A 14,969-nucleotide genomic window follows, 5' to 3' on the forward strand; every position below is an offset into this window, starting at 1 on the left:
AAATGGCCGGTTTGGATCATCCTATGGAGTGGGCCGTACAATACTCTTTGAAAATTACACTTATCATGTGAGACTAAAATACACTTCAACTTCACCTCCCTCGCCACCAAAAAAGCAAGTTTTTTATTTGCAGTATCATTTTGCCCTTTTGATATGCCAAATAATGGGCAGAAGTGGCCAAAATTCACTGCCAAGCAAGGACCCGATAATACAGGATGCTCAAATATTCACAGTTGAGGATTCAATTACCCGCTACAGTAACTTGAAGAAACAGCAAAAAGCTCTCGTCTTCCTCCCCATTCCTCGTTAGGTTTCTAAGTGAAGGGTTTCTCAATAGCCAAAAAATTTCACTGTCTTCACCTTGATTAGTTGTTTTCGTCATTTTGCCACCTTTCTCGTTATTGAGAATCTCTCATTTCCACCGCAGAATTGGGGGGGGGGGCACCTTCTCGGGTAGAAATAATCAAATTACCCTAGCATCTTTACTGGGTCATTCGAGGTAAAAAGGGCTCAGAACAAATTTGTTTTATGTTGAAAGAGAGATTATTTCCCGTATGATGTCCAAATATTATTCCACAATAAATAGCATGGTATCAATTTCACCATTTAAATTTTCAAATTCCAATGAAAATTTAGATTTGTGCCAATGCATTCAATAGCAAGTGTTACTGTACATGAATGACTGGAAATGGGTGAAACAAAGAGAAATATGCATAACGCCCACGGAGGAGCATTCATCCATTGTAGATATCCTCACAAAGGGTAATGAAAAAAGGAACATTATAGAGTTTGGCAAAGTTCTTGGTTCAAAGTCTTAAGCCAAGCACACTAACCTGTGAAACTGATATTTTTTAGAAACTCAAGAACATGGATTGGTCAAGTCAGCCAACTTCTGTTCTTCTGCTGTTGTTAGGCGCTGCTGATGTTAGGCGCTTTCGAAGCCAAATATTCGAAACACACCTGCGAAGAGAATTCAATAAAAAAAAAAAAGGGCTGTTAGATTTAGTTAGTAGATAAGAACACACAAACAATGAAAACGAGGCATAAGTAATGTGCTTTGTGTTAGAAAATGAGATGCACTCTTTAATGGATTTTTTCGCTACTGTCCCAAAACAATAGAAGAGTTGATGGAAAACCTTCATCAGCCTGGTATTTGTTTTTGTCATCTCCTGCATAAGCCAATAGATTGTATTTGGGGTTCCATTCCACGCTGTTCATCGCAGCCCGACAAGGAATTTGATGGACAGTTCGTCCAGTCTGAACATTGGACTGTTAAACCAGTAAAAACTTTTAATGAACATTATCTTTTGATAAGCTTTGAAAAGAACATAAAGATAAAATGAAATAAAAAATTTATGAACAAGACATACAATGTCAATGAATAAATCTTCACTGGCTGAAGCAATATATTCCCCCGTGTAATTGAAACTAACTGTCCTGACAGGCCATCTGGGCAGATATGACAAAAGATCCAGATTTATTTTTATAATTAGTAAATGCTTTATTAGGATGGTGTCCAGACAGATTTACTGAAAGTCACCAAATTGGAAGCAGAAAGAATAAGGAAGCTTGTAAGACTTACTCAAGTTTTGTAAATGTGCGGACACACAGCATCTCTGAAAGATCCCAAAGACTGACCAGTGCATCAGCACTTCCCACAGCAAAGTATCTGCGGCAGTAAGGAGAAGTGAAATAGAAGTCTATCGCTATGCTTATGAACTATATATTTGCATACTATATTTCTTTTTGGTAGGTAAGCTGGGATTGAACTTTCAACCTCTAAGTTGAAGAACAAAGTCTTGACCATTAGTTAGAGACAAAATTCCTATATATTTGCATACTTTTTTTTGAAAGATGACAAATCTTATTGAAACTATGGAAAATACATTGGGGACCAGAGGTCCCAACTTGCAATACATAGGATCAATTAAGGATGGCCAGGAGCATACTCCTAGATTAGATAAAAAGCAACGAAGAAAATCTACTAATTCATCCACTTCAATGACTTTCCCCCGTCCAGGCACTACCTGCCTGCCGGATAACTATTTTATCTCCCTACTTTCTAGAATCATAGACTTCACCACTCTCCCAAACTCCAAAACACTTTCCCGAGGCCCCCAACAGGTCGAATCCAACAAAAAGTGCCATATTTGGGGCTTCTCATGCAAGGCTTTCCTCAAAACAGATTTGTCATCACCATCTAGATAGGCATTTAGTTTGGTGATCTAGGTAACCCAACAAAACCGGAGGAGACTTGAACATGCCATGCTGAGTCAGGAACTCTAGCAGATATTCAACCCCAGAGAACGGGATTAGGACTTCCTGACGGTCACTGATCTTCAAAACTTCCTCCACTATTCAAGAACCTACCGTCTGAAAGTGGAATAGCTTTTGTCTCCATAGAGAACAACGTCCAGTCCTCGAATTCCTGGTGAAGTCCCAGAATGAGATAGAGAGGGAGAGCTGCCAACTTGGGGAAGCTAGTCTTCCCGGATCCTCAAGGGAGGCCATTCTTACTTTGTTAAGGATCCTGCCTTCAAACTTAGATGGAGAGAGCCTTTTAATAGCAAAACCAAGGGCTATAGAGCCATGAACCTTTCATTCCTAGGAAGGAGTGCTATGATTCTGACAATAAGCCTCCCTCGTATATATTTGCATACTTGGTAAACACTTACCTCTGTATGGTGATATATGTGTATTCACATGCATAAATGCCTCTTCTAAGACGTTGGTGCCAAAACACATTCACACGGCCACTTAAGATACTGACAGGCGACAAGCCTTTGCCTATGCGGTTTTCACTAAAGTCAAGTGCAGGTGACAATTATGGGAAAAGTTGATTTTGGAAAACTACAAGCTTATCCATTGTCCTGAAACATTGGGCCTGACAATAAGAGCATAGAAACTTTTTGAAACCACTATAACTACCACAACTGGTGCCCACTTTTGGTGGGATGTCATATAAGATGAAAGGCACAGATTTACTCCAGAATCCTGGGATGACAGTTGTTTTGTAACTGTCCTATAGAAAAGCACACAGGTGTTTAATATCCATAGAAAAAGAATGAGGAAAGGAATTTTACTTGTGTTACCAAGAGCATGAAATATGAAAGAGAAATAGAAGCAGATGCTAACAGTAAAGTAAACATTGTTTAAATCACCTTCCTATTGGATCAATTGCAATGCAATAACAACCTGCTGTATGAGCCATAAGGGTGTGAAGGATGCGAAGAGATGGGTAATCCAATACTTCGAGAGTACCTGTTGAACAATAAATATCAGTTCCCCTATGATTGATACTTCACGCATGTCAAAGCATGTTAATTAACTGAAACTGAATAGACCACCTGAATCTAAATCTCTTTGACCTTCCAATTATATGAAAGAAAGTAGATTTCATTCATGGAGCCTACAGGATATGAAAAAGAAAGGCCTGGAAATTCTTCTCACCATTTCCTGTAGTAAGAAAGAAAATCTCTCCTGTCGTGTTCCAAGCAATCTCATTTACCTGATAACAAACCACTTTGTCAAAACAGCATCTATTACTTGGAAAAGGTTGTCATCACAATGCTCCATGAAAACCTTTTCTCCTTGGAAGGTAATGGGAGAGTGGTAAGCAAACAGACCTTATGGCTTGAATTAGGCATGAGAAGAAATGAAGAATATTTAATTATCCAACAAACACATCCAATACTGCTTTCTATATAGTTATTACTGCATTTTTTGTTCGGTTAGCTATTCCAAGGGTACTAATGAGTATGTTGCTTTTTGTTCTTGCTATCCTGCTTTGGCCTCCTGTGGCCTTTTTGCTGTTGGAGGTCCCGTCTCTCAGCTGTTGCTGTATATTATTCTAATTCCTTTCAATAAATTCAGTTATCCAGCTAAAATAAAAAAAAAGAATAAAAATACATCATTGCTGTTTTAACTTTTGAAGAACTTCACAATATAACCAGTCACTTTCATGAACTCAATAAACAAATCACACTCCCAATGTTGACCAAGGAAATGACAGTAGTGTATTGCAAAGTGGGGAAATTATTTCTCACAAGATAGAAACTAGAAGTGAGAAATAAATATGGGTCAGTTAGCTTGAAATATAAATAAGCGAAGTATAAAAAATCGTAATCATGATATATGACACAAGAAAGAGCAAGGAGACAGAATATAGAAAAAGAAAATATTAAAACATGAGGAATGGAAAACATCTCAAATGCTCATATATTTATCAAGTAGCAATTACCTCATAATTAAACTTCCGTTTGTGAATCGGTTTAAATTTCCGAACATCCAATATTGTTAGTTCATCATCCTACAATAAAAGAAAACTAATAAGTATGAGAATGGCCATAAACTCATGATTGTAATGCAAAAGGCATACCCCACTAGCATTATACAGGCACATGATGTAGAAAGACAAAATTCTTCCGTAAGAAACAATCATCTTTGTTCTTTTTTTTTCCTTTTTTTTTTTTTTTGAAAAAGGTAACCAATTTCATTAGAGAAAGAGAATAAGAATTTACATAGGCTGAAAAAGCCTAGAAAGCAGTTAAAAGTGGGGAAGAGATTGCCCCTCGAAGAAAAACGCATGTTTCACACCATCTTTCGATCGTGTGTTTAAAGTTTAAACATAATAATGTCATCCCTCGGTATATTGACGATCTCATTGATTGTGAACCCCAAATGCCATGGCCCTTTCGGATCCCCACAAACATCATTTTGTAGTCACCTTCCACGACAAGAGGACCTTCAAACCTTGATCTGAAAATTCTCAACCATATAAGAAAGGCCTTAGCTTCAGCAATGTTGGAGCCGACAATGCCAATGGCATCGGAAAAACACCCAAATCTTTAGCGATGTTGGCATTTCGTATCCCCAAACGCCACAGCCCTTAGCTTCAGCAGTGGAGTTGACAATGCCAATGGGATAGGAAAAATACCCAGATCTTAGTTTCTAAGCACACCCTCGATCCCAACTGGTCCAGGATGACCTAAAGACCACCCATCAAAATTAAATTTGAGTACTCCGATTGGTGGAATCCATGAAAACGACCTTTGCTTCCTCCCTTTGCTGTCAGCAAGCACCTCTCTTCATTTCCTTAAAAAAATCATCGACGGAAACACCTCTGAAAATCTCTGTGCCAAAAGCCCAACTCAACATGATAAACTTTCTCCAAGATTAATCTTCTAAAGGATCTTCGGTGTCCCTCAAACACCCACTGATTTCTTTAGGACAATATTATCCAAAAAAACGTGCACAGAGCCACATCGCACATATAGACAGTCCTCATCGACTTATCGTTAACTTGGGTCTCTGCCAGCTCACAACAAGCTGTTTTATAGCAGAAGGGAATGGCCAACTGACCCCGAACCATCAAAGAAATGCCCCCCATAACCTGCTAGGTAGCAGGTAATGGACGAAAATGTGATTAATCATCTCCATTCATTTTCAAAGGGACCATCTATGAGCTAACAAGAAGCCATTCTTCTTGAACACATCTAAGGTGTTAATATTCTTGAAAATCTGTCATCCACACAAGGCATTGAATTAAAAATGACATGGCTAACTTTTTTTTGAATGGTGAATGGATTTCATTAATAAACATGAGACCAAGAGGGTCTCAAATACAATGAAAAAGGATGGAAACAGAATTAGAGAAATATGGACAATGAAGATCAGAAGTTAGGGGGGAAGAAAATCAAACAACTCTAAATTCTCCCTAAAAACTCCTTCCCTAGCCAGTTTGTCCACCTCCCCATTGGCAGATCGTCTAACATGGAGAAAAGAGACCGAGGCCGATCCCAATCTGTCTTGAATCTCATCAAAGAGAGCAGCAGATCTCCAAGGAACCACATGTGAAGCTCTAAGCCATCTGATAACATTGAGAGAATTCCCTTCAATCACTACCTTGTTCAAATCTACATTGAGAAGTAATTTAACTCCTTGATGAATAGCGTAACTTCCGCCTCATTTGCATCTGCTACCCCAATCGGACCTCTAGAAGCCCATAATACAACCCCTCTTCGTCCCGCAACAAACCTCCAATACCAGAGGGCCTTGGATTTCCTATACTAGAGCCATCGAAAGACATGGCTAACTTCCACAACCTTTTTCCAAAACAGATCTGATATCATTTTGTTCAATAGAGTACGGAAAAAGGATTACATGAAAAAAGTCCCCATTATGTTCAGCTTTCCAAACCCGACTACCCTTGCTAGATGTCAAAAGATAAAAATCCTGCAACAAGCTAAGTAGACACATGACACTAGTGGACATGAAGCTAAGTAGACACATGACACCAGTGGACATGAAACTAAGTAGACACATGACACTAGTGGACATGGTCAACAATAAGCATGTGCCATGAGGCAATGACGGAAGTGATCAATAGTCCAAATCTTGTACCGGCATGCTATTCATCCGAACTCAGATACTCTACGAGGAGCTGGAATGGTCCAAACTTTGGAAAGCTGTGAGGGAGGGGAGGGAGAAACAAGATGGAGGCAAAATGATTTGCCTGTGAAAGATGCAGAGGCTTTCAAGATCCAAACACTTTTATCACATCCGGCTTTTCCAATGGTCCAAACTTTGGAAAGCAACGAGGGAGGGGAGGAGGAAACAAGATGCAGGTAAAATAATTTGCCTGTGAAAGAGGTGTTCAAGATCCCAACACTTTTATCACTTCCGGATTTTCCAATGTAATCATATACATACTTTCCACCAAGCTATGGGCTTGCGATCCTAATCTCGTCCGCCCCTTCTTAAAGATAAGAGAAACGAAGGCGGAATCCCTGTTAATACGACCTCTTGGAAAAAAAAAATCACCCTACACCTCCATGACATCTTTCTTATTCCACTCCCAACTGTTGTGGTAAAAAGACATCTTGGACCCATCACTTTATCCATGGCGAAGACTGCCTTCTTCACTTCCTCTTTCTCAAAGGCTTGCACAAGTCAAATAGCTGAGCTAGTCGTTAAGCCTTTTGGAATTGATACTATTAAGAGCTACTATCTAAGCTATATGTTTCGTATAGAGCTGCCTATAAATTAACCACTTCCTCTTCATACTCCCTTTTTGGTCCTCCACCATTATGTCTTCCACTTTTAAGACCTTCATGTTGTTCACTCTCCCCCAAGCGTTGGCCATCATTGGGAAAAAAGTCATATTTCTATCCCCTTCTTTGAGCCAAAGCGCTTTAGATCTTTCCCTCCAGCTTCAAAGACGATCTTCTTACAAATGCCTCATTTGCGAGGGCATCTCTTCCTCAACCAATTCCATAGCCCATAGCACATTCACCACCAAATGCTTTGTGTTCCTCTCCACCGCAATATTTCTTGTACTAAATTCCTTTATGCACTTCTTCACATGCTTCAATTTCTGCATAGACACTTGACCTTTCTACCCACTAACTTCTGCTCCTACCCTTCTCTCCTCTAACCGCTTCTTGACAACCCGTCATTTCCAGCTACACGTTCTCAGAACGGAAGGTCTTAGGGCTGTCAGAACTAGAAAGCAACCCGAGAATGATGGGAACATGATCTCAAGTTATCCTACGAAGGGTCAATAAGTCGCACCCCGGGCAATGCTCCTTCCAATCCTTTGAAATCAGAAACCTATCTAGCAGACTAGCACCCTATAACTCGACCATGTTAATCTGCCAACTTCGAGTGAGAAATCGATTAGCACATTATTGTTAATGGGCCCATTGAATCTAGACATGCTCATAGTGACCCGGTTGCACCCCACTCTCTCCATGAATCTGATTGTGTTGATCCGCTACCGAATACCCATTGCCAATCACCAAACACCTTTGCTCCTTCAAGTTCCATCCATAGATACATCTGCCCATGAGGATCTGTAGGGCTGATGATTTCAAAAAACTTTGTTGACATTCAAATGAATAAGAAATGGTTTCAAACATAAGAGTTCAACTTCAGATGCCATTTTTTTAATGGTAATGTCAGATAACAATTTAAAGCAAACAAGCTTTAGCAACTATCATAATTGAAGATTTGCAGGGCTTCGAGTAACTTCATTGGGTTGTTCAAAATAGATTAACTAATAGCATGTTGATTTGGATCATGGCACGCATCAATGCTATCAACCCCCTGACCCAAATGAATAAGCATGCCTGAAGTAAATCCGTACCAACATTATTTGAATGGAAAATTCTTTTTCTATTTTACTCCTACCAAATGCAAACAAGCTGGCTTCACATAACTTCTTTGTACATCTTTTGCAAATGAACAAGGTTGCTGGAAATATAATAATTAATAACAAGTTGGGTTGGAGCGTTGCGCATACAAATGCTATCAAATCCTGACCAAAATGACTAACCCTGTCTAAATTAAATCCATACTTACATAATCTGCACAACAAATTCTTTTTCTATTTTTCTCCTTCCAAATGCAAACAACACCAATTTTTATGAAACCAAGGTTTAATAACTTTCAAAGTCAAATACTCGATTCTTGTTTGTTTAGGTCACTTTTTATCTAAACACTAGAGTGGACACAGAATGAGATATGGCCAAGATACAACAATCTCCCAGATTTAAGAGCTAAGGCTCAGTGATCTTAAAGCAAAGTTAAAAACCCTGTTCTCATTGCAGTGATAAGCAAACCCATCAAAATTACAACAAAGCCAATTTTTTAAGGAAGAAGACACTGGAGATTACAAACTCTCTGGAGAAAAATGAAAATATAAACAAACAAATTCGTGAGAATCTTAAAAAACCAGCCGCTCAGATAGAAACCCAAATAAATCACATAATAATGACTAATGTATGAAAAATAAATGTTAAGAATTCATTCAAAATCTGGTTGCCACCCTGCATCCCTTTGACAAATGTTTTGGCATTCTCTCATGAATGTTGTATTTTTTTTTCTGAAGACTCTTGATATTAAGCAGATATTCAGAAATTTTCGCCAGGATCTAGTAAAGAATTATATCTGATACCCTGTTTCCGACAGCTATGTGTGTCCCATCAGGTTTGTATGTGATGTTGATGTTTTCACCACTGAGTTCTACCTGTTGCGAGCATTTTCCACCTGTATAAATCAGGCATTAATAAACATCAAAATCAGCCATATAACCTGTGGTACTTAAAATTGGGGAAAAATATGAAAATAAATAGCCTGAAACATAAAGACATTGCAAGAAACTGAAACAAATTACCAAAAGGAAATAGGAAAAGAAAATAAAGAAGAAGAATAAAACGAAACAGGTTTAACGGGCTAAAACTAAAACTCTTCAGAATTTTTGAGTATTTAGTAGTGACATAGGGAAATATGCAGCCTTGCAAGCCTTTATGTCCGTCTTACTTGTAATTCCAACTGAGAAACAAAATGGAACAAAAAGTTGAACCCTCATCCCTCAGATATCTATATTTGGATCATGAAGTTTCAGATCTTCGATGTAAGTCCTTGATTGCCAATACACAAGTGCAATAGCACTAGCAAGCTATCATTCGATTTCAAAAGGAGCATCTTTTGAATGGATTTTGCCGGAACTCTATGGTCGGGCTCCTACATGAAGCAATCACCAACAGAAAAAAGCCTTGTGGAGAAACACACATGAGCAGAACTACACGAAGTTGAGTGTCTGAAATGATTTTCTGCAATGTCAAAGAATGAACATCACCATGAAATGCTCATATGTTTTGTTTCTGTTAGTGTTGTAAGAATGTAAGGTGAAGAGAATAAAGAAATGAATAGAAAAAGAACATAGGAGAGAGATGGGTAGAGAAGATGAAGAGAAAGGAGACAATAGAGGAAAGTCGAGAGGTTTCATGACTTCTCTCATATCTTTTATTAAAAGGAGATCTCATAAGTGAACCTACAAGAAAATGATTAATCTGCCCTTACTCATAAACAGTAATGATAAAGCAATAGAAATAAACTTCAACGGTTTCTATGGCCTAATTCTTGAGTAAGATGTCGAGAATTGTGATATTAGGTATAGAGCATTGTATTAGAAGGGCAGTGAGGCCCGTGTTGGGTCCCAAAAGTGGTAGGGGATTTCTTCTATGGAATTGTGGACCTAAAATTTGACTGCACAAGTGCAAAAGGAACTGTCTGCATCTTAAAGACATACTGATGATGTACATTGTTGCAACTTGCAAGTATCAATAGGGATTATTAACATTTCATCCAAAGTGGATTGCATTGCAAGCACCTTATTTCTTTTGGGCTTACCGATGTGACTGGTCAACCCTTTGTGAATCAAGTAATTCAGTTGGACGTTTTTGAAAAGAGTAGAGCTTGTACCTGCAAGCCCATGTACTACTAATAGCCTTTGTGAATCAAGCATTTGAGTCAGCTTTGTACTAAAAGCCTCATACTCATGGTAACTCGGTTAATCATATGCTCGGTATAGGTAAAGGGCCGTTGCTCATATTCCACTACTTGCAGAAAATATCCAGTATAGTTAGGCATGCTTCATTTGTTTTCAGATTGTTTGGTTCGATAGATCTGATTTGTTCTGATTTACAAATACCACATGCACCATATTTAAACAGTAACCTCTCAAAATCAAATACATCGGCAGGAATTGCTATCAGTTTTGAGAGGTAATCGACTCTGAAAGATACATTTGAGATTGAAGCAAAGGAAAAGGGACAAAAAACCAAAAATATGGGCAGTTTGGTCGTCTTCTGATACCAGTTTTGTAAATGCTAGTGCCCCTATTTTATATATGGACAAAATTGGCAATGATTCAAGATCAACCATAACACAACTGCAAAAGAGAGCCTCCAAAGGATATGTAAATACTTACTACGAGCATCCCAAAGGCGAACTGTCTTGTCACCCGATGCAGTTGCAATTAAATCAGCATGCTTAGGGTCCCAACATAGCTGATCAACACTATCACTATGCCCTTTCAACTCAACATCTTTAACCTTACCCTGCAACACCATTGCTTCTAGACATCAGTATAGATCCACCTATCCTTTAGGGTTTTGCTAACGTCGTTGGCAAAACCCTAAAACCCAAAACCCAAAACTCCAAAAGAAGAGAGAGAGAGAGAGAGAGAGAGAGAGAGAGAGAGAGAGAGAGAGAGAGAGAGAGAGAGAGGTGGGGTACGTGGCCGTGGGGCTCGATGTGCCAAAGTCGAGCAGTTTGATCGACGGAACCGGAGGCGAGCTTCGTGCCCGTGCAATTCCAAGCCACCGAATGCACCTTACAAATAAACCAACAAATGGTCAGTCACTCGCGTTTCCACATGGTTTCTGAAAATTACTAGGGTTTCTCAAATAAACCTGGAAATTAAAAGGTTTCTGTAACTAGAAATTCGTATCAATGGATGAATATTATTTATAAAAAGAGAGAGAGATTGTACCTTCTTCTTATGACCTTGATATTCTCTGCTGTGGAGGTTCTTGAAGGGCACTGTCGTTTCCTCCATCTCCACAACTCATTAGTTTGTTTTTTCACACGACAAAAGAAAGGATGAATCTGTGCCGTAACATTCTGACCTGACCTTACGAACTCCGTTTGGTTGCCGAATTTTTTTTTTATTCTTGGGACTTTTGCGGAATTTCCACACCCACGTTTGGTTGGTGGGCCCAAAATAATCCCAGAACCAAAATAACCCCGCACAAAACCCAGGAAGGAAAAAAATATACTCCCACGAACCAAAATAATCCCAGGAACCAAAAATAAGCTTGCAGAAGATTTTTTTTTTTTTTTTTTTTTTCTTCCCAACAGTTCAAGCAACCAAACATGGGATTTTTATTTTACCGGGATACTTCTAGGGAGTTTTTTTATTCCCACCAATCTCCCTGGAAGTTTTTTGTTCCACCAAAAATCCCCCAGGAACTCAAAAAATTCCGGCAACCAAACGGTAGTCAAACGTGAAAAAGAGTTTCCTCTGTACTTTTTTTCCACCGACTAAAATCTAGCCAGAATCTGACTCTAATGTGGCGGGAGAAAATGTCATCCGGCACCGGCAGATATATGGCCTACTCCCCCTCTCCATCCACCGCCTCTCATTCTCCTCACATCTCCGCCATTCGCTCTTCCACCAACGCTTTCGTCGACCAAGACAAGTACGCTTCCTCTTTTCTCTCCCCTCAAAGCCCTAGATTCTTCTGAAATTCCCAAAGCTAAGCCTAGTGGTCATGGAGGAGACTTGGATCGTACCATTATAAAAGTAGAGACGGATTGTTTGATCGTGGAAGGGGATTCCCTTAATGTTATAATTAGGTCAATGGATCGTAGGAATCACTATCCTTAGTGCTCTGTTTGGATGCTAGGTTTTTTTTGTTCCCAGGATTTATGTGGGTAAAGTTTTAGTGGTCACATCAGCTTTTTCTTGCTGACATCAGCAAAATCTTCTCTTGAAAATGATGTTCTCTCTTTCTCTCTCTACCCTCTCTCTCCACTCATCATAATATCTTTCTCTCATTAATGTTTGTCCCCTCTTTTGTCTCCTACCTTTACCCACATAAATCCCAGGTAAAAAAAAAACCCGGCATCCAAACAGAGCATAGAGGTTTGCGAATGCCATTGAAGAAGTACAGGAGTTTATGGAGGGACATACGGTTATCTTTTAGCATGTTAGGAGGTCGGCCAATAGCGACGCTGACGGGTGGCTTGCATGGGAGTCAGGAGAGCTTGGTTGGAGTTGTTTGATTTCCTTCTTGATCTTCTTGTCTTATGTATCTTTTGTTTGTACGTGGCTCTTGGATCTGTTTTCTCTTTTGTATTAGATCACCTCGATCTTTGGGATTTCTTCCTCTTTTTTTTTTGGGATTTCTTCCCCTTTTTAATACAATCTTTCACCATTAAAAAAAAGGAGACATTGATATCTACTTCTTTGTTCCTATCATGACTTCACATTCTGATAGGAAGAAATGATGAGGGCAAAACCAGGATACGAGCATTTGAATGTGCCTCTTCACATAAATGTGGAGGCCGAATTGCCAGTAGAAATAGTTGATGCCCGCCTGATGCCTTGAGATCCTTTTAGACTTGCTCAAGCCTGTGGCTGTGGTAGCTTCTTCTCTCAGCTTTTGATTTACTTTCACTATAACATTTCATCGAATGATTTTTTTCTAGCTCATGTTTTTGTCAATATTTATGTATATGTCCAGGATGAATCACATGATTTCTTCAAGAAGCAGCAGCTCAGAGCGCTTGCAATGCTCAATGGCACTCTCCGTGACGAAGGTTCTCATATGTCTGGCTCTGTGTCTCCCTTCCACAACAGCCTTGGTGGGAGTAACTTCAAGACAAGTATTGGAAATACTGGGCAAATCTAGGCTGCAATCAAGGGATTGCCTTGATTGCTGTAAATCTGTAACATTAATTGTGTGCTGTAAATTATCTTCCAATCAAGGGATTGTGATAGCCTTGATTGTTGTCTGTAATTTTGTAACTATCCCTTCAATCAAGGGATCATGATTACCTCCACACTTGTGTAAATATCATACTCCAGCAATGGAAAAGTAATTCGTTTGGTCTCTAAAAATTTAACATGGTATCAAAGCACAAGGTCTAGGCATCTTTTCTAGACTTGCAGTATCTTTTTCCTTCTTCCTTTTGCAATAGACATTTTCCTTAATCCTGCAAGTTACTTGCTCTCTAGCTCTTTCCAACCATCATGGCAGACTCCTCTATTCCGCTATCAGATTCTTCTCATGAATCTTCACTTCCTTTACCTTCAGAAACAAGGATTTCCAATGCTCTTTCTAGAAACTCTGTAGATGCATATTCGTCATCACCATATTACATCCATCATTCTGACAGCCTTGGGGCTGTTATTGTCTCCAAAGTTCTTACTGGCGACAACTATTACAATTGGTCGCGTGCTATGCGGATGGCCTTGAATGCCAAGAAAAAACTGGCTTTCATAGATGGTTCTCTTCCTCGACCGGCCACACATTCTGTCATGTTCAGCGAATGGGACCGAGCCAATGATATGGTCACGTCTTGGTTGCTAAATGCCGTCTCTGGTGAAATTTCTGATAGTATCAACAATGGTGTTTCAGCTCATAATGTCTGGATTGAACTGAGAGAACGATTCTCTCAAAGCAGCAGAATCTTTGAACTAACGAGTTCTATTGCCACATCACAGCAGGACAACCTTTCCATTTGTGCATATTACAGCAAGCTCAAGCCCTTTTGGGATGAGCTCTCTTCAATTTCAATGGTTGGCCCTTGTACGTGTGCACCTTCCAAGTCTGCCGCTTCTCTTTGAGCAACAACAATGGTTGATGCAGCTGCTAATGGGCCTAAATGAGGCCTACAGTTCAGTGAGGAGTAATATTCTTTTGATGGACCCCTTACCAAGAGTCAATCGTGCATATAATCTTCTTATTCAAGAAGAAAGGCAACGTTTCCTTCATGCTCAACCGAAATCATTTATAGAGAACTCTGCCATGGCTGCTTCTCGAACGAACCGGCCTCCTCCTCAAACCATCAACACTCCCAAATTCCAAGAACATTGTGTTAATTGTGGGAGGGATAACCATACAATCAATAAGTGCTTTAAGATTCATGGTTACACCCCTCGTAAATCAGCCAAGAGCAATCAACTCCAAACCTGCAACTGCTCAGCAGCAAAATTGTCCTCAGCAGCCGTTTTTCATGGCCAACACAGCTAGTTCCTCTAACGGCCATCAGCAAGACACTTCTCCTCCAAATATTGCAGGAGTTGAATCCGTCCAGCCACAATTTTCTTTTACTGCTGATGAATACCATAAGTTGTTATCTCTTATATCCACTGGTAACTCAACCCCAAATGCCAACCTCTCAGGTAATGTTTCAGCCTGCTTGAGTGACTCTACCCCATATGGGATTATTGACAGTGGAGCAACAGACCACATGGCTTTTGACCCCTCTCTCTTATGCTTTGCATCACCCACCTCAACCATGAAGCTAGTTTCCTTACCTACTGGTCAAACTGCACGCATCACTCATATTGGCTCTACCATGTTGACATCATCTTTACCCATTGATAATGTTTT

The 14,969-nt window shown here is 39.6% G+C and overlaps 2 protein-coding genes across 3 annotated transcripts; one reads left to right on the top strand and one right to left on the bottom strand.

The window, feature by feature from the left end:
• Positions 1–619: 619 nt before the first annotated feature.
• TEX1 (Transducin/WD40 repeat-like superfamily protein) lies at positions 620–11,496 on the bottom strand. 2 transcript variants are annotated; one of them, XR_013235914.1, is made up of 11 exons: positions 11,339–11,496; positions 11,083–11,178; positions 10,775–10,904; positions 8,957–9,048; positions 4,241–4,309; positions 3,451–3,508; positions 3,196–3,261; positions 1,583–1,669; positions 1,371–1,449; positions 1,137–1,269; positions 620–960 (listed from the first exon to the last, which is right to left on the bottom strand). XR_013235914.1 is itself a non-coding variant. In XM_077359253.1 (11 exons), the coding sequence occupies exons 1-11, from the start codon at positions 11,402–11,404 to the stop codon at positions 926–928; spliced, it is 945 nt and encodes a 314-aa protein (XP_077215368.1). In that variant the 5' UTR covers positions 11,405–11,496; the 3' UTR covers positions 620–925. The 2 variants fall into 2 exon arrangements, 1 of the variants encoding a protein (XP_077215368.1); XM_077359253.1 differs by having other exon boundaries at positions 3,162–3,261.
• Positions 11,497–13,603: 2,107 nt separating this feature from the next.
• LOC143849422 (uncharacterized) lies at positions 13,604–14,200 on the top strand. Its single transcript, XM_077358425.1, has one exon. It carries the CDS (start codon positions 13,604–13,606, stop codon positions 14,198–14,200), a length of 597 nt encoding a protein of 198 aa, XP_077214540.1.
• Positions 14,201–14,969: the final 769 nt, after the last annotated feature.

Source organism: Tasmannia lanceolata, unplaced genomic scaffold, assembly GCF_043159265.1.
Source record: "Tasmannia lanceolata isolate RefF3 unplaced genomic scaffold, GAP_Taslan_0.1 ptg000018l, whole genome shotgun sequence".
Taxonomy (NCBI): Eukaryota; Viridiplantae; Streptophyta; class Magnoliopsida; order Canellales; family Winteraceae; genus Tasmannia; species Tasmannia lanceolata.